We start from the raw sequence: 26,793 nt of genomic DNA on the forward strand, positions 1-26,793 counted from the left end.
AGAGTATATACGGTATCTACCACATGTGACAAAAATGTGTTTCTTATCACTCCCTGTAAAGTATTAGTAAAGTATATATGAAAAAAGTCAAAAACTAAACTACATTTACATAATTATTTTTTATATATCCCTGAACAGCAGTATACAATTAAAACTGCTGTTTTCCTGTATGTATGAGCTATATGTTTCATATTTCAAGTACGGTATATGCTGCTTTTGCAAATAAAAAAACAATTGGTAGTGAAGGGTTTAACACTAAATTGAGGCTTTGAAACAGGGGGAACACAAAATACCTAATACCCAATACCTTTTTTGCATTTTTAACACTCTGTTTAATAAGTACATTTTATTTAGTATTTGCCCACCTGTAATATTCCATTTTAAAATTCTATTTGTATGACTGGTTTATTATTGTATGTATTATTAGCAGTGGAAAGGGGATGTTTTACACTGAGAACTGCACCAGCAACAGTCACCATCAATTTTAAAATATATAGATTTATAGCTAAAAGGTGAAACTATTTGACAATTAACCTTTTGACAACTTCTATTTTTTTGTACCCCCACCTGACATTGAAAGAACAAAACACAATTTTAGCACCGTAATGTTTCCAATAAAATCTGCTGTTATAGGCAGGAAGTATTTACTGACAAAATTACTTGGTGCAGAATGGAGGCTATAAATTTAAGTTGCAATACCACTTTACAGCCACCTTCACCAAGTGCTTACCCAGAGGAGTTGTGAGGCATACAGTAGTTATTTTTCCTTGTATGCTCCCAGGGCTTGAAGAATAAGTGTCTTGCTTAATGCAGTATTATCCAAACACATCATACTCAGTCAAGTATGTTTTAACATTTTCATTTCTGTCCACCACCCCCTAAAAAGTCTCCTTTCGATTAATATGTTTTGTTTAATTTTATTTGGAAATCAACAGAAAGTATTTCAATCTAAAGTGTTTACATTTGTAAACCTCCTTGAGAATCCTGGTGCTTAATTTACTAATAATATCACTCAGTATCATATTCCCAACTAATGTTCTTCTGGTGAATTTTTATTTATTTATTTATTTATTTAAGTTTCTAGTACTTTCGATAATACGTCATAATAAATTCCCAGAAATTTCAGTGGCATTATATTTCCTTCTAAGGGTAATATAACATACTGCATGGTCTTACTGAAGGAACATGGCATGCTTTAGATTAAAAATGACCCTATTTATCTTTGAACAGGCTGCCCTGGAGAATGCACGTTTATTCATTAGTGAAAGTCATTTTGCTTCTGGTGTGTAAATATGTATAACATATGTTGCAAGGGAAAATCATTTAGTGTTATTCCACCCAAAAATAAGCTTTGTCTCAAAGCCAGAAGCTTTATTCTAGTCACCTACTGTAGATATTAGTATGTGCAAAGGCCAGCAATCGGAAGGTGAGTAAAGGCAAAGCCATGCCTTCCAGATAGTCTGTGTATGCTATAATTTCTTTCTAGGTGACAAAGTACTGTTGTCCAAAGACAAGCAAAGATCAAGCAACAATAGAAAGGATATACTTGTAGAACACCCAGGCATAAAATAAGGCAGAAGCATCAATAGTGAACTCGAATGAAGGTTCAAGGGAAGGGAGCTATGTGGTGATATTTTAGAGATCAAGAGATCACTGCATGCAGTCCAGTTCACAATTGCTGATCGCACGCCTAGGTAGGTTAAATCAAATTATTCAGCAGTTCCATTCCTCTTGTTTGATGAGTGGAACTGCAATTGGGGATTAACTGTTTCAAAATAAAAGACTCCTGATTGTTGGGACCTCTTTCTGGTCAGGGTAGGGCCTCACCGTGGCAGGACTTCTATATGAAAGTGCTGCAATTTCAACTCTGAAACTCTGTAGCCTTTTCTTCATTTTGATTTATTTTTTTTTTTTGCATATATTTGATGCATAATGATTATAATTTAAGGAAATTTGCCAAGTCCTCCATATGTCACTAATTTAACCATGTATGGACTGATCAAACCAAGTATTGAACATCATTAGAAAGTAATTATTACTACACACATTTTAAGACTCTCCTCTTTCAATTGCTTATATGCCGGCTACATTACAGAAAATAAATTTTGTACGTGGGTGTAATAGAATTACTATACGTTCCCTTTTTGGATCACTTTTATGGATGTTTCTTCCATTACTTAAATACTAAAGTCAAACCAATCAGGTTATCTAGTAACCTAAGGGCTTAATTTTCTCCCATGTTACATTTGAGCCATGCAATCCATAGCTTTTAAAAAAAAAAAAATCAATATCATCTTATTAAAGAATTCTGTAGCTCAATAAAATTTATTTAAACATAGTAGTAGATGGTACATCATTTATTTAAAGCCCACAGATGCCTGAACTCCAAACAATATATTATACACATTTCCAATATAGACCTTGATTTAATCAGCTTTGGCCAATGGCTCAACACTGTTAGAAAAAAATCCAAATGATTTATCTACAAAAAATCCCATAGACTTTAATGGTGACTTCTGCAGATAAATCATTAAAAAAAATTGTAACAATATTAAATATTTTGGGAAGCTTAAAAATCAAGGAAATAATTGGAATGTATTGTTTTAACTTAAGATCGTTTCAAATTAATATTCCTTGTGTGGTTGTATTCCATGTATAGTGGACTATCGCCTGTCATTTACATATCTTTACAGAGAATCTGTGCTGATTCATCCATGACGAACACGTTAGTGGTGTTTTAGACAAGTCTTGCTAACCCGTACAAATAGTTCGGCCTTTTAAAATGAAAAACTGTTTTGTGATATATTAGACCGTGAAAGAAATGTAAAAATGTCAGTGGTAACACAGACATATTGTACTATATGGTCAGGCATTGGTACCCTTTATTGTACATTAAAATGATACTCTAAGCTTACACTACGACTTATTGTAGTGGTTATGGTGTAAGGACTATTTGGGTGAAATCCTTTTGTTTTTGTCAAACCATCTTTATTCATATTTAGAAAATCTTTCAGAACCCAAAGCCAGACCCAACAGCTGCCTCAAAGATAAATAGGTCATTACCAAACTTGGCACTTACATACTGCAGGAGTAAGTTGCCTCCATGGCCTTCATTGCAGTATGTAAACGTTTGTCTTATCTCGATTATAGCAGAGACTATGGGTGTGACAAAGCACCATAAGCTGTGGTGATGTCCTTTTTAACTCCTCACACAAGCTGACAACATAAGAGGCTCTGTTCTGATGAATATGTCGTTTTTGGGGACCCTCATACTTTATGGCATGAGTTGGACACAGCATCCAGATCCTCATTCTCATTAACTTTTACTTAAAATTTTGAAAAATTAGACTCTTTCCCCCTGGACAACTGTTAACACTTAGAGGACTATTATGTCACTTCAGCCAGAAATAATTTCCCCTTTACTCAGCAAATTCAATCATTTTATCTTTAATCATATTGTTAATGGGAATGTAGTAATTGCAAACAAAAAATTTAACATTTACTTGAATTATTTGTTGATATAACTGGCCTTTAAAATGCTTTTAGAAAAGTTGTTAAATACAAACTGCTACCAGTCAGTACCTGGGACATGTTTTTGTTTGGTGAAATGATAGTAGTGTGTATCATCATATCTCTGTAAATATCTTTATCATTAAAATGTTTGTCCTTCCTTTGTGCCAGTATATTTAATTGGGTCACCAGTGAATAAGTATCTCAGGTGATTTTAGCTAGGAACAACTTTTGCTTTTTTCTAAAACCTCCATCTGGTACTTTATAATTGATCCATTTGTGTCACAGGGGAAGCTGCTGTGTTTAATTAGTGAGTGGTTGTTTTAAATGAAAGGAAAAAAAAACTCTATAAAAGGTTCACAAATATGTAGGAACTATTTTCATTTATTTAGTATTTTTGATGGTTTATGTTATGCGTGCTATACAAAATCCTGATGATAATTAGAAAAACAAGGCTAATATCAAAATATAATGGATGATGTAAATGTTTAGCATATATCTTATTTAGGGTTTTGATAACCAAAGGTTGAGGAGTTGCCAGTGACATAGACGATATGTAGATTTTGTCATTTTCTGAAGAGTGGTGAAAAATGTGAATGGAATGTGCCTACTGGTTTCGCTAGTTCCATAGTAATTACCCCACTTTTAGGATTGTACACCATTTTAAAAACAGGGCCAAATAAGAGAAAACCCACATACAGAAATAAATATTACTTAACCAGCTACCTGAAAAATGGTGGTTAACCCCCAAACATTTATTTTGTGAGTTTTCCCCGTACCTCCATTTGCACTATAATGTTATCTCTTTGACATAGCTTCAGAGGGGCTATGTACTAATATAAATTCTATATGATTGTCTGATTTGTTTGGAACTTATTGCCTGCTTTTGGGATCGTTTGATTATGTCCCATTTTTATGCATTTTATTGTCACTGGGTTTATGGGAATCATTATTTTTTACTGGGCAGCATATAAACTGAACCACATCACCTGGGTTCCAATGGGAGTTCACATACAAATATATTTCCCCCCTCTCCAGTGTAAAGAATTTGAGTTAGGTGAGCATGAGATGTTGATTGGTGCAGCATGGCATTTTGCCAATAGGATTGGCTGAGATCATAAGAATTGATGATCTCAGCCATGGAGGCAGAGTCAGGCAGTGAGTTTAAACACATTTTTACTATGATCTAAAGGGTACCTACCGTATATACTCGAGTATAAGCCGACCCGAATATAAGCCGAGGCCCCTAATTTTACCCCCCAAAACTGGAAAAACTTATTGACTAGAGTATAAGACTAGGGTGGGAAATGCAGCAGCTACTGGTAAATTTCTAAATAAAATTAGATCATAAAAAAAATATATTAATTGAATATTTATTTACAGTGTGTGTATAATGAATGCAGTGTGTGTATGAGTGCAGTGTGTGTGTGCGTGTGTGTGTGTATGAGTGCAGTGTGTGTGTATGAGTGCAGTGTGTGTGTATGAATGCAGTGCGTGTGTATGAATGCAGTGCGTGTATGAATGCAGTGTGTGTGTGTATGAATGCAGTGTGTGTGTGTGTGTATGAATGCAGTGTGTGTATGAGTGCAGTGTGTGTGTGTGTGTGTATGCAGTGTGTGTGTGTGTGTTGTGGTGGGGGTGGGCAATTTTATTATTTTATTTATTATTATTATTTTTTTATTATTATTTTAATATTTTTTTTTCATTATTATTTATTCTTCTTATTTTTTATTTAATTATTATTATTTCATTTATTTTTTCGCCCCCCCTCCCTGCTTGCTATCTGGCCAGGGAGGGGGGCTCTTACTCCCTGGTGGTCCAGTGTCATTGGTAGTTCAGTGGGGGGGAGAGGGAGGCTGTCAGAGATGTTACTTACCTGTCCTGCAGCTCCTGTCAGCTCTCTCCTCCTCCGCGCCGTCCGGTCAGCTCTTCTGTCAGCTCCCACTGTAAGTCTCGCGAGAGACTTACATTGGGAGCTGACCGAGGTGCTGAACGGACGGCGCGGAGGAGGAGGGAGCTGACAGGAGCTGCATGACAGGTAAGTAACACTCTCTGCAGCCCCCACAGCCCAAGTCTGTATTATGGCAGTGCAAATTGCCATAATACAGACTATTGACTCGAGTATAAGACGAGTTGGGGTTTTTCAGCAAAAATGTGCTGAAAAACTCGGCTTATACTCGAGTATATACGGTAAATAGTTAGTTTAACACTATAGTGTCAGGGATACATATTTGTGTCCCTTACACTATAGTGTTCCTTTAGGTATTTAGATCTTGGGAGTATCTTGTAACTGCATGTATTTTAACACCAGTCTGTTCTCAGTTATAGCAGTTTAGGCTTATTTTATATTCAATTACATTTTGCAATTAGGATGCACAGTAGTGTTATTGATTTAAGTATCCCAGCTACAAGATTTTTACATTTCGTAGGAAGGATTTGAATGAGTGACATTTGAATTTGACATATATCGTAATAATATAGAGAGATACACAATATATTCAATTTTATGAATCTATCTATCTAATATATATATATATATATATATATATATATATATATATATATATATATATATATATATATTTGTGTTCAGCAAAGTCTCCCGAGTATGACAATACCCCCCATGTACAGGTTTTATGGTGTTTTGGAAAGTTACAGGGTCCAATATAGGGCTTGCCCAATTCAGTTTGCCAGATTGGTTTGCTGGGTCTATGTTGCCTTCTGAGACCATATTGTAGCCCATAAATGTGAATTAACCTCATCATGGCATACCATTTTCAAATGTAGACAACCTAGGGTATTAAAAATGGGGTATGTCCAGTCTTTTGTAGTAGCCATTTAGTCACGAACGCTGGCCAAATTTAGCGTTTGTATTAGTTTTTTGCATTTTTTTTAAACAAAAACTGCACTTTTACTGGTGATATCATCGTTGTGATAAGCTTTACTTTTTCAGATTTGTTTTTTGCATTTTTCAACCACAAACAAATATAAATGCTAACTTTGGACAGTGTTTGTGACTAAGTGGCTACTAAAATAGACTGGACATACCTCATATTGAATAACCTGGGTTGTCTACTTTTGCAAATGGTATGCTATCATGGGGGTAATTCTAATTTCTGGACTACGATATAGTGTCAAAGGCAATATAACCAGTGGCAAATTTCAATGTGTATAAACTAAAAAATGAACCATGTTTTATGACCCTGTAACATTCCAAAAACCATAAAACCTGTACGTAGGTTGTACTCGTGAGACTTTGCTAAATACAAATATGTGCATTTTTTTGCAGTACAAAACTAACCGTTTTATGGCATTCATGGTTAAAATGCCACACAAAATTAAAACATTTTTAAAAAAATCTTAATTTCTCACACTTTTTTTTAGATTTTTTTCATAATAAATTATGTTTTATATATAAATAGTTTGTGTAAAAATAAAGCTCTGTTTCTTTTGAACAAAATTATATAAAATAAGTGTAGGTGCACTGAATATGAGGCGAATTACAGTTGAATAGACATATAGTGCAAATTCCAGTTTTTGTTTAGGTTTTCTTTTGATCACAACGTGTACATTTGGCTCAGTCCTTAAGGGGCTAAACTGTAATACTGAATGAACACTTTCCTGTAAATCTCTGCAGCCTGTGGTATTGAATTGCACCATGAGCTCTGGTGGTATGGTGGTAAAGAACAAGGATGCCCCAGAAATCAGTGCAAACATTATGAAAGGAACTGGAAATAGGTTTAATATGTAGATTTGCATTTGATGTTTTACAAAATAAATGTCTAGATACAAATCAGAGTTAAAATATATATATAAAAAAATCTTGCTACATCTTAATCATTATTATATCCTGACCTAGACAACAACAAAAAAAAAAGATTGGATTCAGCTCTATACCCACCTATAGCCTTAACTATTTTAGCTAGAGCATTTAAAGTATAGATTAATTATTTGGAAGAGGATATTTCCAGAACAGTCAAAAGGGAAAATCTGAAGGTCTGAAAGATTTTACATGAGCTGCTGATGTTTGCTCCGAAGCTTCTCTGGATATCATGAAGATGATTGAAAAAAGTAGGGTGTTATCAATTGCATCCAAAATGGCTTTATGACTCCACTCTTGTGTAAACTGTCAAGAGGAGCAAAAAAGAAAGCCATGATGGGAACTGCCTCAAACCTTCTAGAACTAGGTGTCATAGAAAGAGGCTTATGCGCCATAGTCTTTCTTGCTCCAAAACCTCAAGGGAAATTGTTTGAGGATTCATTTGGGATCAATTGATTCAGATTTATTTTCCAGTGAAATCTCATTTGAATTGGTGGACCTCAATAAAGTTTGGATCTCAATAAACCTTCAAAAAGGTTTTCCCACGGAAGAACCGAGATGCAAGTAATAACTACAGACACCAGTCTTCAAGGATGGGGAGCACATTTGGGATTTAAACACAATGCACTTGGTTTTTACAAGTGTAGAGTCTAGACTCAAACATAAGATAACTTTACCAAAGCCATGAAAAATCATTTTCACAATCTAGAAGACATATGGTTCATTATACATACAGACAACAGAGCTGTAGCTGCACATGTCAGTCATCAAGGGGGTACCAGAAGTAGTGAACTTCTCAAACTTACCCCACTTATGATATTCACTTAGAAACTTCTGAATGGTCTGAAAACCCTCTTTCTTCCAAGCACCAAAAATACTCTGGTGGATAGGAGGTTACCACATAAGCAGATATATTAGTCCAAGGAAGAGCAGTTCATCCTAATCCCTAACAATGGAAATGTGTTCTTGGTTGCAATATCCACAGCTTAACACATTTCTGAAATACAGGCTTTCTCCTGTCAAGAATCTCACACCCTGGTATTTCAAGACGGGGTAGATTTCAAGCCCAGATTTCAAGCCTAAGGTTTCCCACCTAAGATTTTCTTCAATTGACACCTCATTCATGAAGTGCTCCTCTCTTTGTTCTTTCTAAATCCTTAATATTCAAATGAATTTTGAGCTACATGAGCTAGATGTTTAACACAGTCTTGTCTGATATTTATCCATCACTAAGGATTTCCGTGATAGATCACCTGTTCTACTATCAAGTACCTGAAAAGGTGAAGCAGCCTCTTCATTCACCTTAAGACGCTGGGTCGGAGTGTTAATCTTTGAAGCATCTAATCAGTAAAATCTTTCTCTTCAGTATAAGATTAAGACTCACCTTACAAGCTCGTTATCTACTTATTACACTAATTGGGCAGAGGTGTCTCAAGATAACATTTGTAGGGTGGCCTCTTGGTCTTCCCGAGTCACCTACATTAAGCAATATAAACTGGATTTGGCTTCAGCTTCAACTTTGTTTGGTAGAGGAGTCTTATTCTCAGTTCACCATAATAAATAAAATAAAATAAATCAGCTGCATAAATGGTGTCTTAGGTTTTCTTTCACCCTCCCCTTATTATTTTGCAGCTTGGGTATTACCCATAATAGCCATGAACAAGGAACATTAAAATTATACTTACCATAATTTTCTTTTCCTGGCTTTAAATCATGGCAGCATTAGTTTACCTTCGAACCTTTTAAGTTTACTTTTCAATACACTTTGGAAGGAGGAATGACCTATAATGCAAGCATTCTCTTAGTTTGAATTCTATTTCCTGTCTTGTTTGAATCTAGGGGTGGAGCTACCCGTAAGTTATGCTGCCATGATTAATAGCCAGGAAAAGAAAATTATGGTTAGTATGTTTCACATTTCCCTTATTTTTATTCAGGGTAGGTGCTTGTACGACATACCGTTTAAAGGAAAGCCTTCCGATAAAGTTTGTAATTGACAATTTACAAATTAAATTCCAGTTAGTTCTCAAAGATAAGCCATGGAATCAGTGGGAAGAGTGGTATATTTTGCCATTTTAATAATAGCATTATCCGAGGAAATGAAACCCAAGCTTTCCAAGGAAAAATAATTTACTCTAGTTCCTTTGTGTTCAAGTGTGACCTTTTTCTCAGTTTTTTTTCTACTCCAATTTAATAATGTCTATAATAGAAGGATGAACTGAAAAAGTTGCTCAAGTGGATCTGAGATCTTCACAGATTCTAGCCAATTCCAGAGTGTTCAGTTTCTCTTCAGGAATTCTGAGTATATCCCTTATAAGAGATCTAAGTTTGTCTAGAGATGTAGAATCTAAGATCTCAGAGTAAATTGCTGACTACTCTTCTTCTTCTTTTAACAATTCTGCACCGTAATTTGCATCTGAATTTGAATCAGCCCATACTTCTTGGTGTGGCTTTAAAGCCTTCTGCAATGACCTGATTCATCCATGATTTTAATTCACCATGATGTTGTTCATCTGCTTCATCATCTATGCAGCTTGTACCCAGGTTTTTCCATACATAAGCTGTCTTTTTAAAGCCTATGTAACAATTAGTTTTCTTTATGTGTTTTCTGGGGGATTTACCCTGGGTCTTACTGGGGCTGCAGTGATATTAAAGGACATACAACAAGGTTTGGGCCAATAGGCTGCTCTCTTTTATGTCCCATTTTCATTTATGTTGACTCAGTTTTGTTTTCTAGTGTCAGAATGTCTAGAGGCAGAGGGAAAGGTCATTCTATAGAAAAGAGCAAGAAAAGAAAATGTCTATTAATAGGGAGTGCTAGGGAGAGATCAATCCATGGATAGAAAGGAAGTACACCTTCATATAAAAATGTAAGACCTTTCCCAAAGTGACCTGGAACAAGGCTTGAGATGCAATGGACAGCCACAGGTCAGAATGAGAGAATACAAGCACTATAGGAAACACAGGCACTCTGGGAAAAAGTCAGAATATTTTTTGAGGAAACTTTCCCTTAAACAGGGTTTGAGTTTTGTGCATGTACGACTTGTATAGGAGGACTCCAGAGATATTGCACATGCTCTACAGCCTGAAAGCAGAGAGATGCAGATTTCTACGGCACCCGTCCATAGAATGGGCTTCAGAGCATCTCTGCGAAGAGAGGAAAGCAGCGTCTGTCACAAGACTAGTTTGGGTCCCTGGAGGAAGAAAAATAGCTTGCTGCAAACCTGTTTCTCCCAAAAAAAAAGGTGAGGAGAAAGCATAAAGGAACAGACATTGCATAAATATCTGGGCAGGCATAGGAGACTGAGAAACAGTATATAAGCAGGCAGGTAGACTTGGAAAACTCTCCAACTCTATAATAAGGAAAAACACCTATATTAATTGAGAGAATACACAAGAACTTAAGTTGAGCAATCTGTCATATGATAATCCTCATTATTAAATCAGAAAATAATAAGATAAATTAAAAAATATATAATATATTGACCTTAACCCCTTAAGGACCAAACTTCTGGAATAAAATGGAATCATGACGTGTCACACATGTCATGTGTCCTTAAGGGGTTAACCTAGCTAGTCCTATCCCAACAGGCTGTATACTGAGTTATTCAGACAAAGAGAGGCTAAACTCCGTCTGGGAAATCCATTGGGGAAAACAAAGGGAGAATTTGTGTTAACCTTTTTTCATGAGATGCTCTTTGTTCTGTTAAATTTACATGAAAAATTTAGCATATGACATTATAATACAGTTCAAATATGGCAAAATGTGGGAAAACACTGCAAATGAAGAGGAGAAATAGAAACATTATTTTATTTTTCTTCTTATCTGTATGCTTTCTCTATGCTGCTTGCCGGGTGCAAAAGACAGAGCTTATGAAAATGATGGACAGAGAGCTCAAGGTGTCCAGTTGCAAGATAAAGAATTGTGGATATCTTCATTACATTTTATTTTTCACACCACACAAATATTGCATATATGTGTTAAACATTGAGATAAGTGAACATAATGTAAAAATCCTTGAAAGTGACAGTTCCGCATTAATTAAAGCCTAGATTGTGTCTGTAGCAACCCACTAAACTGTTGTTTTGGCTCCAGGGCTTATAAATGATGGATACTGATTGAGTTGCATAGGTATAAACATATGTATTTGTGCCTTAAAGGGAGCATGTGGTGGTTTTAGGATCATAACATGTTTGGAAACATGACAGTTATTAATGAGGGATTATATTGCCTAATCCAAAATCTCTATCTCTTAACTTTTGAATATTTTCTCAAATGAAGCATATTTACTGACAAAATGTTTCTGAACTCACTTTTTCTCCTACCTGGTGAGGAAATCCTAGGGGTATTTTCCTAGAATCTGTCACCTCCAAAGAATGTTTAGTGAAGTAAACAGTATATTTATTTATGTTGAAGAAGCTTTTTTAAGTTTTTTTTCTCTTCAGTTCTTTTTTCAATGTTTGCTTCAATAATATATTATAAGTATATATTACTACTAAGGAAAGTGACATGTTACTCCTAGAAGTTATTTACTTGGCAGTTGATTAATGGAATGTTATGCATTAATCCTCATGAGAGAGTGAGTTAGAACTTTTAATTCTTCACCTCCCAAAACTGTGGTTCTTAACTGCTGTGTGTGCTAAATCTTCACCTTTTATCTATGGAGAAAAGTCCATTATGTGGATATATTGTTATAAACAATCGCCAATCATTGAAATTTGTTTGTTGGAGGATGATTGTTATCATAATAATGATCATGCTGCAGGTTTGCCTTCCCTGATATGTTTGATATATATGTACTTATATGTTTTTTTTTATTAACTTCTTGTTTGCTGCAGAGTCACCAATGTGATCTCTCAGCTGGCAGAGTAAGTGTTTGGTGACTGATTTTTGTATCAGCTAGAATGATGAGAAACTAGGAATTCTGTGTCACTTGCAATGCCTATAATAGAAATAACAATAGTTTGGAGAGTATTTTACCAGTAACCAACCTCATGCTGATGAGTTGCATTAACAACGAAACAGCTGTCCATGAGTGGTGCACTGGTTTTGCATCTTTTCCTAAATTGTGTTCCAAGCAGTTGTATACTGCAAACACATATTAAAAGGAATCCATGTTTAAGATTGAATGAGGCAAAAATGTGATTCTTTGTTAAACTAATTTGCATATGCCCACCCAGAATCCTTTGCGGTTGTAACATCACTGCAGATTTGGGATTTTTGTGGGAAAAGCAAGTCTTATGGCTTGACTGGTGTGCAGATTTTTGTTTAACATTGTATTAACTATATATATATATATATATATATATATATATATATATGTGTGTGTGTAAAACTAGCAAAAACAAAAGTTGGCATATTATGATGGCATATGGCATATTATGATATTACCATTATTATACCGACTTGCTATTTTCTTTAGTGGACTACACTTTGTCTATGATCCATTTTTGACAACATTTTTATTTACAGAATTAACTTTGACACTACTGTACAATAGATTTAAACAAAAAGATTAACAAATAGATTTACGTAGATAAAATACTGCAAGTTTTAAGATAAAAACACCTTGTTTCCAACACTATATTTCAAAATGTGCTTCTTCCAAACAGTTATACAAATTGTTTCTCATCTGAGGTGTTATAAAAAGTGTGCTATTTAATTTTCTGTGAAAGATTGCTTCTGATAATAAACCCTATAATTGCATACATAAAATACACTTTCTGTTTTGTTTTTTTTTATGTCTGGAACATTTCTGTATAAAGTAGAAAATGTGTATTCAAATCTATAGAAAGTATCAAGCAACTTGCCACTGGACGTAGACATTTAATTGGCTTTAGGATCATAAACTTACAAACTGCCACAGAGACTGTGTTCTGAAGGTTTTATCCCTCATAAGTATGAAAAAGTCTAATGGAATTACTGTACATTTATCGCAGCCGTTCCTCATGATCTACACTGAATGGATGCAGGTAGAGAAATAAAGCATATTTTTTTGCAGCCTTAAGAACTTGGCTAGGAAGGAGGGTAAGAACACATTTATTTCAGACAATTATTTTAAAAGGTGACATCTATAACACTCAGTTCTAACATGAGAAACATAAAATAAAATGACGTAAACTCGCTGTGTGGCTGCATTGTATGCTAAAATTGTCTTGTAATTGCCATTGTCAGCACTGGTGGTGTAATTATTTATAAGGTGTGGGTTGCAAATGCTATCAAGAACAGAGGCCCAAAAGTTCCTGCAGCACAGTGCTCACTGCAGCCCTACTGGTAATCTACTGGGAGTAAGATATGAGATGATTCTAATAGTGGACGTGGAAATCCTAACATAAAGACGATTTGGGTAGGGTTATCAGTTATATCTAATGAGTAGGACGAGAAAGCATGAGTTACGGAGGACTAGAGGTTATATCAGTAAAAAAGATAATAATAGGGGGGCAGAGCCTAACGCTTGAGCTGAATGGCCGCAAATTTGCAGACGAATAATCTATGCCAATCCACGGCTCCCAAGTGCCATCGAAAAGACCAAATACCCACACAGGCACGCAGGAGGGTAGAGCAACACACCAATGCCTTTTCTGTTCCCACAGACGGGCAAAAAGACCCGGAGGAGAACTAGGGCCTACCTCGAGTTGCACACCACGAAAGCCGCGCAGGAACTACTCGCACAGACGGCAGGAATACCAAACGGCACTCAACCACTATACGATCCCACCGCAACAGATGCTCACAATATGGGTAGGAGATCCTAGAGGCATCCCCCAAGTGCCAACAGGGACACTCAGGACATCGGCACCCTGTTACAGCGGCCGATGGCGACCTCGCCAGTCCGCGGGCGGGAATCACCTGATACGGAGGAACTTCTTGTAAATATGTCTGAGCCCTCCTCAGCACAGCCGACCACGATGCTAGCAGAGAGCCGAGACAAGCAAAGCCCAGCCACCAAGCAAGATATTGCTGACCTACTGTAGGAAATGAGGCAACTGCATGCTGCGGACCTCAACCTGCTCCAGACCGAAATACAGGCAGTGACAGCTAGAACACAGGCCTCGGAGGAAAACATACAAGACCTAAGGTGAGAGGTACAGGGGATCACAGCCAAAATACACCAAATGCAAGCCTCCCACTCCACCCTCACCACAAGAGTGGATGTGGCAGAGGACCGCAATAGAGGGGCAAACATCAAAATCAGGGGGATCCCTGACAACATAGACACTACCGAACTGCCCCACTACCTCAGGTGCCTTATAGCCACAATCCTACCGCACACCCAAGCAAAGAAACTAGTGCTGGATGACTTCTTTAAAATCCGAAAGCCCAGACTGGCTCCAACCACCGCCTCACAGGATGTCATCATACGGTGCCACTCCACAACGGACAAAATCAGGCTTCTCACTGCAATCAGGGGACAAACCCCGCTTACCTTCGAATCATGCCATCTCACCTTCTATCAGGATATCACAAGGAACACTCTACTACGGCGCAGGTCCCTGGGACACATAACTAGCCAGCTGCGCACAGCTAACATTGAATACAGATGGACACTGCTGAGATCCCTAACGGTCACTAAAGACGGAACCACATTGAACCACAGAATGCAGAACCATTCCTGCAGGATCTGGGGATTGCCACACTATCTCAGCAACAGACAGCCCCTGCTACATCACACTCTTGGGACCGAGAGAGAACAACACCCTTCGTCTCCAGGAGCACTAATAGACCGGAGGCTCCGGCATGATCTAACCATGGATGCATGCAGCTCAATTTTTTATTCTTTCTTCTTCTGTTTAGTTATATTGTTATGCTTTAGTTCGGTTACAACCACACCGTAGGCTCTAACTCCCCTTACACACCAAAGGGCACATAAACCCTGCACCGGGAAACCTCCAGAGCTTAACGCAAGCTCTCTTCACCCATAGGACTCCACATAACACGCACACAGGTTAGGGGACATCAACCTCCCTGGCTGAACCTTAGAACGACCCCTCAAGTACCCCTGGGATTGAAAACACTTGCACCCATAAGCCCAACATTGACCACCCACAGGGGCAGGGTCCTTCTACTGTCACGCAGCCTTACCTTTTAATTACCCTAGACAACACCCCAACCAGGTGATAGCATGTTCCCATGCAGCATTCCACTCGCATGGCTAGACAGATAGGGACCACACGACAGACGCCCTCACTCTAGACAACCAGCTGCTGTAAGATGGTATTCCCTTACATACCTGCTGTCAAACTGAGCACACTAGACTGTCACAAACGCAAACGCTTCTAACCCTCACTGAATTCCAGGCGTCAAACACTAAGTCAGTACAGAGCTATACAACTTACAAACAATGACAGATAAGCCTGCATGAAATGCCAAGTTTTTTTAGTTGGGTATTACACATGTTCATCTTGCTTGACCCTAACACCATAAAAAAAAAAAAAAAAACATGCAAAGTAGACGGATACCACATGATGTTGTTTTACTCATACACGCTGTATGGTTATGTGTATCATTGTGCCAATCGCTACCCCTGTGTGACTATTGTGGCCACACGGGCTGTACCCTGTTTTCTCATTCACAACAAAATAATTAAAAAAAAAAAAAGCTAATAACTCAAAACTTGAGATCCCAAAAATGTGCCCTCTTTTACATCATGGGTCTGAAACTGCCCCTTCAGATGTCATTGTTCCACAACTCCCATAATTATTTTCCAACCCTAATGACTTGTAACCCAGCAATACCTATTGTGAGTAACTTGTCTGTTAACTCAAAATCAAGCTTCAACTATGAATTATTTTATCAATGGACAATAATTAGACTGAGCTGCTCCAGACATAGGAAGGACCCATGGTGGGTATTTTGCCAGCATTTTATGGTATATTTACTTTTAAATGATGTATATTTTCATGCCTATTATGTTTAATATAGTTTGGTGTCTATTACATATTTACACATATACACATTTAAATGTTTGGAATTTGTGTTTCTATGCTGTTGACTTTTGGAATTTGCTAAATATTTGTTGTTCTCATACATTGTTGTTGACATTAGGCACTGGAAGACATTGAGATGCCTTTGCCTCTAAATTGGACTAATTAAGGTTTTGCTAATCAATTAAAGTTGAAAAGAAATATCACAATCAATATTCAAAATCCTTCTATTACTTAAAAGAGGATTTCTTAATCCACGTAATGCCAAAATACCTTTAAGATCTTTCTCTTTGTACTTGTCCCATAACATATACACAGTTTGTTTTTAAATGTATTGCCTTAATTACCAATGACATGTTTAACACCTTAATCACCAAAAAATAACAACCCCAAATAATTAGTGGCTAAAACAGGTGCTCACAAATATTTAACAATATAAAAACAAACAAACAGTGAAATAGAAATTAGATGTATATCCCTTTAAAGTACAAAATATTTTTTAGTCAAAGAGCTTGATACCTTTAGGATTCTTAAAGTGGAGTGACGCACAACCCACTCAAATGCAGTGAGTTTTATACCATCAGATTTTATCTGATTAGATGTTTTGCATTAGATGTTCTTATAGTTTTGTCTTAAAGGGACTCTCCGGTGCCAGGAAAACTTACGTCATGCTCCGCCCACGCTCCTCCCCCGCCAACATCAGCTGGCAGGGGGAGACCTAATGGGCATGTGCGCGCGTGTGGCGCATTTGACCTTCCCATAGGAAAGTATTATTCAATGCTTTACTATGGGGATTCCGGCATATCTGGAGCATAGCATAGCATGAGGACCTCCAGGGAGCCACTAGAGGAGGACTTAGTCCTGCAAGGTAATTGCAATTAATTAATGTTCTAGTGGCAATCCCGAATTTAGATTGGCTCAAAGGTAATGATGCTGAATTTTTTTGAGGGTAAGCCACCCCAGTGAATGTGTGTGTGTCTGTCATTGTGTGCCAAACCAGTGAGAGTGTGTGTCAGTGAGTGTGTTTCTTTCAGTAAGTGGGTCTGTCAGAGTGTGTCAAATCAGTGTGTGTGTGTAAGTCAGTGAATATGTATGTGTCAGTGTGTCTGTCAGTGTGTCAAATCAGTGAGTGTGTGTGTCAGTGCCATCTGTGTATGTATATATGTGTTTAAGTGTCCTCTGTGTGTCAGTGAATATATGTGTGTGTGTAAATGTGTCTGTCAGTGTGTCTAATCAGGGAGAGAGTGTCTGTCAGTGAGTGTCTCCTCTATGTATGTGTGTGTGTTTGTTTCCTCTATGTGTAAATGTGTATGTCAGTTCCCTCTGTGTGTAAATGTGTCAGTGTACTCTGTATGTAACTGTGTGCCAGTGTCATCTGCGTGTAACTATTTGCTGTATATTAGATTTTCTACACAACTACTTAGGAATTTATTTAGACCTGCAGGGGTACTTCTTCCTAAAAGGTGTAGAAACACGGATTTAAGGCACTTTCAGGCCAAATGATTGCCTTCTTATAACATAGTATGTTTTGCAATCCCCTTTAAATATTACATCCCTTGCTTGGTCAGTACATATTTATGTTTGCAGAATAATAATATAGGATATTCTGTAAACTTCAGGATACGTCAAGTTATTTAAAGGGACACTGTAGTCACCAGAACAATTACAACTTAATGTAGTATAGTCATTCCCTTTAGGCATTTTCATGCAAACTCTGTCTTTTCAGATAAAAGGCAGTGTTTACATTGCCCCCTAGGGATACCTCCTGTGGCCACTTCGCAGATGGCCATGGGAGGTGCTTCCTGGGGCAGTGCTGCACAGTAGGCAGCACTGCCGTTCAGCGTCTCCACGCTCTGCATGGAGACGCTGAATTTTCCTCATAGAGATACATTGATTCACTATAGTCACCAGAACAACTACAGCTTATTGTATTTGTTCTGGAGAGTATAATCATTTCCTTCAGGCTTTTTGCAGAAAACTGTTTTTTTCAGAGAAAAGGCAGTGTTTACATTACAGCCTAGGGATCCCTCTACTGGCCACTCCTCAGATGGCTACTAGAGGTGCTTCCTGGGGCAGTCCTGCACCGTGTGCAGCACTGACATTCAGTGTCTCCTCCCACTGCATGGAGACACTCAACGTTCTTCATAGAGATGCATTGCTTTAATTCATCTCTATGAGGAGATGCTGTTTGGTCAAGTTTAGCCACTCCAATGCTTTCCTATGAGAACTCATGGTGATTGGCTCAGATCATAACTTCTGATGATGTCAGCCAAGCAGGCTAATCAGAGGCAGAGCCAGCATCAGCAGACATGAACACAAGTAAGATTTTACTATTTTTTATGGGGCAATGGTGGGCCAGGGCTGCTAGATGGTGTTTTTGACACTATAGGGTCAGGAATATATGTTGGTGTTCCTGACCTTATAGTGTTCCTTTAAATGTCAGAGAATTGAGCAGTGAGGCTACATGGGTATGAACTATACACCAAAACCTCTTCATCAAGTTAAAGTTGGTTTGGTGTTTAGTGTGTCCCTAATTTTTTTGTCAGGTGTCCACATTATATACATGGCATTCTCATGGTGGCACAATCTTCAATTGTAAAATTAATTCAGTAATAATGCTTCAACTGTAGTATTGTTAGTAATAAAATATTTTTTTCAAAAAACCTTATATTGACTTTTTCTAGTATAAATGTATCTCCATTGCACTGGGGAAAAGAGATAAAGCTAAAGTAAACAGCTTGTTGTTGCTTACCGAAAGAGACAAGAAGTAAATCATATGGGGTCCCAATTTTGAGTCATGAATAAGGTGCCACTAACAGCCATAGAAGCAAACTATTTTAGTAAACTAGCAAAAGAGTGCAGGTAAAGGGATTTACTCTGCAGTTTCTGGAATTTAGAGGGAAGTTGCAGGTGCACACACTCTTCAGTGTAAACCTTTCACCATTCAATTAAATTTAAAGCAGTAAGCAATACATATTTTTATTGACACTATCAGTCGAATAAAGAATACTGATTCACACTCATTATATATACAAATTAGTATACATCCACATTCACAGATACGAAGCACCTCAACAGTGGAATTCACACACAAAAGAATAAATATGCATAAATGTTCACATGCATTCAGGCACACCATAATACATGAATCTATGTTTATTGTTATGTGTGATCATCACATTAATTTAAACACACACTAAAATATGTAATGCCATTTATTTAAACACATAGCATATGCATTCGTTAAAGGGACATTGTATGCACTGCATCTGTTTCATCTTATTTAAATAGTTCTAGTGTTTGTAGTCGTCCCCTGGCACTGTCCTTTCATTCAGCATTAAACCATTTTTAACATTTCAACTCTGTTCCCAGCAACTGTGTGCTTCTTGGGCTAATAAGACAGTATTAGCCCCGGCAACAATAGGTAGCTGTGATTGGCTGAGAATGCCAACTGACTGTTTTTTCCCATTACTGGTATAAATGGGTATGACTACATGGAAGTGTGTAATCCCTGCCTCCGTCACACAGGCTCGAAAATGGTTTAACCATGAATGGAGGGACAGTGCCAGTGGACTCCAGGCACTATAACCAATTCACAGAGATGACTTGGTTATAGTGACTACAGTGTATTGTTAATATACGTACATGACTCTTCACACTGACAAAACATTCACTCACACATTCAGCATACCCACACCACACATACAGTATATACATTCATAAATATTGCGTACATACATTCACACCCACACTTTTCATTATTTGAGGGTAATGAGCTAGTCATTATATACTAACAGAAAAGTGTTCGAATTAAGATCATAGAGATGCAGGGATAAATGACCAAGTAACCCTGCTGACAACCTAGTAAAGATACAATATAGTTTTATATGGGAAGGTGGTACTGAGATCTAATGCCACAGGGTACCACTTGTTCTTAATCTGACCCATTTCTGCATGTACAAGTTATTTTCACATATAATAGTTTTCCTGCCTGGAGGGTGTACTTGCTGGAGCAGCAGCTAATCAGATTAAAATGCCTTACTCTTTTGTTTTATTGGAAACAACAGAAAATGAAGAGATACACAATCCATGCTGTATTATGTAGAAATTATAGACTTTAATAATAGTGCATATTTTTGGTGGGTAAATTGTAAGAATTTGCTATCAGTAATACTGATAATATATATATATATATATATATATATATATGTGTAAAAAAACTGATAAAATTGGTATCTTGTAATACCTTTTTTTATTGGACTAACATATTTTTTTTAATGACAAGCTTTCAAGAGAACCTCCCTTTCTCAAGTCTGAAGCATTTCTAAGCAAGACGACACATAGAATTCAAAGTTGAGTTGTAATACGGGGGTTAAAGTGACATGAGTGCAGATAAGACACAGGTTTGATAGAAAATAGCAACATTCTTGCAGAGGGTAATAAATATCTTTCTGAAGATCAGAAGGGGGGGGGGGGGGGGGAGAGAGAGAATAAAAACAAGCAGACAGTGCAAAAGATGGTTCACTTTATACATACACACACACACACAAATACACATATATATGTATATATATGCAAACACATAAAAACATGAAGACGTATACATACACATACACATAAACACATATACATACATGCACATGAATATATATACTCAAATATAGATGCACAGTCACATATATAAGCATACATGCATAAGAGTATGGGAAAGCATAGGTCTACACATAGTACTTTGTATATTGATAGAATAAACATATTGGAATGCGTTTTAAAGTGTTGATACATATGACAGAACAGTAAGATAATATGGGGGAGTGTTCATGTAAATTGTTGTTAGTGGGACAGGAAACCCAAATCAATAGTTAGTCCTCTATTCTTGGTGTTAAACAATTTGATCATTGTGGTTTCAAACGCTTTTCTTTCTTGGGTATTTTTAAAACCCCCTTTCAGTACTTTTATCAGTGGCGTACATATAGGGGTTGCAGCTGCGACCTTGCCCGTCACACCAGGGTGCCCGGCCGCCCTGCAGACCCCTGCGACAAGGTGCCCGCTCTTATGTTTTGCGACCCTGGCCCACGTGGCAAGCCGCCAGTGCGCCGTTCAAGGGGTCCATCGAGTGGCCCATGCTATTAGGGCCACACGATGGGTATGACATCACATGCTGGGAGGAAGTGACTGCCCTGGTCACTCCTCCCAGCAATCACACAGAGCCCGCGTGGGAGGAAGCAGAGGAGTGAGTCTGAGTGGGAATTCTGACTCCCATCAACCTGAGCCACCACTGGACCCCTGGGAAAGTCACCCTCCTGCACCTAAAAGGTAAGAAACAGGAGGGTGGCTAAAACATTTTTGCGTGTGTGTGTGTATGTATGTGTGCCTGTCTGTTTGTATGTATGTGTATTTGTATGTGTATTTGTATGTGGTATTTAATGGAGTGTCTGTGCATATTCATTCTGCCATTTAATTGCTTGAGAAAGGGAGGTTCTCCCGAAAGCTTGTCTGTTAGTCCAATAAAAAAGGTATTACAAGATACAAATTGTATCTGTTTTTTTGCATCTACATCACTGGACTAATACGGCTACAATCTCTACTTATATAATATACATATTATTATATGTTTTACTTTCATGATTTAGGAATGGCCGTGTTTGTATTTCAGGAGCTGAGGTTACAAGGTTTTGCCTGTTTTTTTCTGGTTCATTTATATAGTGAGTTTTACCCTCCGTAGCTGAAAAATGCAGTAGCTCATGTTAAACCATTCTTTTAGTCTTATAAGTGCTTTGAAATATTTAGTATCTCAAGCACATTTTTCTTTGTTTATTCAAAAACCACTTTCATGGTTTTATATTACTGCTCAACAAAAAATACTGCTTTTATAGAAGCGGAAAAGCATATCGATGAACAGAAATGCTGAATTGACAACTGCAATAAAATCATAAGAATTATGTCATAGAATAAAACAGATGACTACAATGCTAATGTGAACATGTAAATAATTAAAATATATAAATAAAGGCAAGAAAACTGTGAAGACATCCAGCAATATGCAGTGAGAATGTCATGTTTGTAATTCTGTTGTAGAATTTAATTGTGCTTGGGTATCAGTTTGTATTGTGTTATTGGAACAAAATATAAATAAAGTATAACCAGAAGTGGGATAAAAAAAAAAGTATAAAAAGTATATAGAAATACATGAAAAAAAACTTAAAAATAGAACATAGACCACTATTATAGTGCAAAATGTCCAAACCAGAGTGACGCACTACAGCATAAAAAAAACTTAACAAGCTAAGAATAATGGAGTAGCACTGACAAGTTATAAGGTACAATCCGCATTTAACAAGCATGCTTATATTTATTTAAAAAAAAAACACTTAAAAAATGCATAATAAAATTCAAGACATTTAAACACAATAAGCTAGGCAATAGGTATAATTCTGGCCACACAGTAAACTAGTGTAGTAGACCCAGAAGGCTAATCTTAAAGCCAATATTAGAAAATTTTCCAGGGGCAAATTTTCAAGCTCTTATTGCTCCATAGGTCCATTTGACTACTGAATAAGATGCAAGTCCTAACAGTCCAATATGTGCTATAGTGGAATCAATACTCATAGTGTGATAGAAAATTGTCTGCCTTAAACGTGTGAATTAGAGATCACAGGTAGATGTCTACACACATCATCCAAAATGGACTTTGTCAAGACTATGCTGTCTATTGTAGCACATTAAATAGGGACTTAATTGCAGAGTCCAGGTGGTGGCTTATTGATAAAACTGTTTAGTGCTACAACACTTTTATATATAAAGTCACATGTACAATTGTATATAAGTTATGTAACAAATGTATACATTATTCTTAGCTTATTTAGTTTTTCTTAATTTGTTTAGTTCTTTATTGTGCTACTGGACTAATAGTGTTATTGAACACACTTACAGTAGTTGATAATTTCATAAAGTAAAAAAAATAAAATTTGTCTCTATGGGCAACCACTGTTAGCGTCAAGTCAATATGCAAACTAAAATTATTTTAATTGTGTCTATAAGCCTACTTACGGTAATATTTATTGTGTTTTTGCTGAGCTTGTGAGTACATTACTTTTTAATAAAGTATTATATATGATAAGTCATTGGCGTATTCTAAATTTTTAACCTTATAATTACATGAATTACTAGCCCTGACTGTACTTTATGAACAAAAAAGAATGTACAAGAACCTCATTATTGAGCAAACCGCAAACTACAGATTTATCTGCCCCATTACATGCATAGAGGACAAAATAATAGAATACAAAGTATATAAAAACAAAAAATATAGTGTAGCAATATACACCTAAGGCACTGATACTGATCAAAAAATAGTTTTTAATGATTTTTTTGTCTTATAGTATTATTTTGATAAACATATATCCGCCTGATTATTCTTTACATTTATAGATATCCATTCCAGGCCAATCTACTGTCCCAATTTTGGCAGTTACAATATTAGAGTCTTGTCCGGCCTTTGTTCCCTGGAACTGTCCAAAAACAGCAGAGTGCTAGCGCATCATTAGACCCACTTGCACTATGCTTAGTATCAAGCTCAAATGGAGGGCCAATGCATAAAAATACATTTATTGGTTTCTGAATATAAATATTTTGAAATAATAGATCTAGTCTACACTATATCTTCTGATGATTCTATATCTGAATTAAATGTGCTGGGATACAGAGGCTAAACAAAACGGTCACTGTAGCAAATATTTTTAGGCTGCACTTTAGATGTGAGGTAGATTATACCTACATCTCAAATAGTCTGTTTGATTTTAGACTTAAAAAAAACACTAAAAAATTATTTATAAATCACCAGTCAATGCCAAAAATATCACATTGGTTTATACTGGCTGTAAAATTAGTGTACTAATTATCTAAGTAGTACCCAATCAATAACTTATGTAAATAATAGCCCAACATTTTACATTAAACTTTTTCACAAAACATGTTCTCATTGATTGCACCATGCTTGGTAAAGTAATCAATCAGTACTTGCAGTCAGTAAGAAAACAGTCAGTAGTTGCCAGTCATTTAACTACGATCACAACTACAATAGAATAGCAGGTTAAGTTAATTGTACATGTTAGGCAGTTTGGTTTATTGAAATAACTCTATGTGATTATTTACATAACTTAGTTGTATAAACTTTTCAAATGATGATTTCAACGTATTAAAATATAAAAACATATATCATATATAAAAATACCACTACATAAATTTTTTAAAATATTTTAATAACATTAAAAAATATTAAAATAATTCAAAAAGCTTATCCAACAATATTAAATTGAGGCCATTCTCTCGTGTTCCCACACCACTGCGTCCAGTGCACATGTGTGATACCTTGTTCATAAAATATAAGATCATGCATTAAGTTGAACTACATTCTACTAATACTTGCCCTTAATGTCTGCAAACTTCTATCCTTTTTTTTTTTTTTTTAGACTCCATTTATTGTATTTTTTTTTTCAGGGTTGTAATTTGTTGAAGATCAGCTATTTCCACCTTTTATTCTGGATATAAATGTCTTTTAATCTACTATCTGCTGCATGCATTCAATTTTACTGTAGAGATGCCAGCAATAGCATAGATTTTGTAAAACCAAAGGCATTATTAGATACAGCAGATAATCATAAAGGTATTTTACCAGCGATCGGAACTATGAAAAGGCCCTCATTAAATGTTATGTATATAATGGACAAATTAGTCACAATTGTAATGTCATTTTTATTAATTCATGTATTCTTATTATTTAACAGTTGTTATATAGTGCTTTTATCCACAGTACTTTACAATTTATGCTAAAGTGACGGTAATTGTTCAGACCGGGGTTAAGTATATATACCAAGATAAAAGGAGAAGAGAATCCTGTCTGTAAACTTAAAAGCTAGAGCGTATTTGTATATTGAGACAAAAAGGTATAGGGAGAAAATACAATTGTGAATTTAGAAATGTATAGGGAGAAAAAAAAATGTATCCATGATAGTTCCAATCAAAGGAGTACTGCTTAAAAGTCAGTATACAATACTGTTTGACTATGATGAAGTTCGAATCTAGAATCAATGCTCCACTGTCCCTAAGCTATGAAGATAGAGGAGATAGAAGACAATGAGAGTACAGTAAGTAGAGAAAAGTAATTAGGTTGATGAGACACAAGTATTCAGGTGGAACTGTTGGACAGAGACCTACAGAGATAGACGGTGGCGTTGAAGAGAAGAGTGTTTATTGTAGAAGGAATTGTCTTATTTGGGTCATGTGAACAGAATAAATATGCATTTATATGGAAGAGTTGCATTTTGGGGACAGGAATAATTTGGGATTATGGAATAATGAGGTTAATACAGTCAGATGTGTTTAGCTGTGAGGGACAAGTGAGGGATTGGATTAGGAAGTGGCTTGGATATTTCAATAAAGAGGTGTGCTTTTGGAAGTTTGTGAAAAGATGAAAGTGTGGTGGCAGATTGGATGTTTGGAGGGAGCTTGTTCCAGTGGTAGGGGTCTAAAAAGGAAACTGGGCTAAACCATGAGGGAACACATGATGGATTCATGTTGGGTAAGAGAGGGAGCAGAGAAGGTTGCTTGTAGTGGAGTGGGAGATAAGTGAGGAGAAGTCGGGTTGAGCAAGGAAATGGAGGTTTTTGAATATGAGGGTAACACATTTAAAGAGAGACTATTGGTGTACCGTAAGTCAGTTAAACACTTTCAATGTCGTGGCAGCCTAGTATCACTAACAGGCTTCCATATTGTAGGCATTTACAAGACCCTGTATTTTTACAGAGGTGAACTCAAAGCTACAAATGAATACGCATTTGAAAGGTATTCAATATGGATTTAAGCAAGGTTTGTTTGTTTCTAAATAAAATAAGTAATGACATCAATGGATGCAAAGCAATCTATGATGGTCATTATTCATGACGTTTGACTATGTGAATGGAAAATGTTATTATTTTTCTATCAGACAAAGTTTTTAAAGAGATGTGTGTCTTGTTTGTGGTTTGCACTAGATAAGTATATATTACTATTATTATTATTATTACCGCTGCTTTTATTCTTTTCATCACAGGATATTTTTACCCCAGAATGCAAATTTAAGGAGTCTGTGTTTGAGAATTACTACGTCATTTATTCTTCGACAATATATCGGCAACAGGAATCTGGCCGTCAGTGGTTCCTGGGACTTAGTAAAGAAGGTCAAATCATGAAAGGAAACAGAGTGAAAAAGACCAAACCATCATCACATTTTGTACCAAAACCTATAGAAGGTGAGTCTGTTTTTCCACTGTTTAGGATATCTATTTCAGTGTTAAACAATGCTTATAATTTACTGGACCTTTTGTAGTTTTTATGGTATATGCATGAACAGTTTCTGAGAAGGTTTGAGGAGACAGGTTTGATTACCATTCAGGCCAAGACCACTGTTCATCCATCCAGGGTTGCTAAAAAGTTACTAGTTACCAGACTGTAAATATGGGCTATTCAGTAAAGACAGAATCTTTATGAAATATGCTCATTGA

The 26,793-nt window shown here is 36.5% G+C and overlaps 1 protein-coding gene across 6 annotated transcripts in view; it reads left to right on the top strand.

The window, feature by feature from the left end:
• FGF12 (fibroblast growth factor 12) overlaps positions 1 to 26,793 on the top strand; it is a 527,041-nt gene that overhangs the window by 487,957 nt on the left and 12,291 nt on the right. For all 6 annotated transcript variants that reach the window (XM_063442786.1, XM_063442787.1, XM_063442785.1 and 3 more), the window contains one exon: positions 26,343 to 26,541. In XM_063442786.1, coding sequence (XP_063298856.1) covers positions 26,343 to 26,541 — 199 coding nt within the window. The remainder of the gene's footprint in view (positions 1 to 26,342; positions 26,542 to 26,793) is intronic.

This window comes from Pelobates fuscus, chromosome 2 (assembly GCF_036172605.1).
Source record: "Pelobates fuscus isolate aPelFus1 chromosome 2, aPelFus1.pri, whole genome shotgun sequence".
Taxonomy (NCBI): domain Eukaryota; kingdom Metazoa; phylum Chordata; class Amphibia; order Anura; family Pelobatidae; genus Pelobates; species Pelobates fuscus.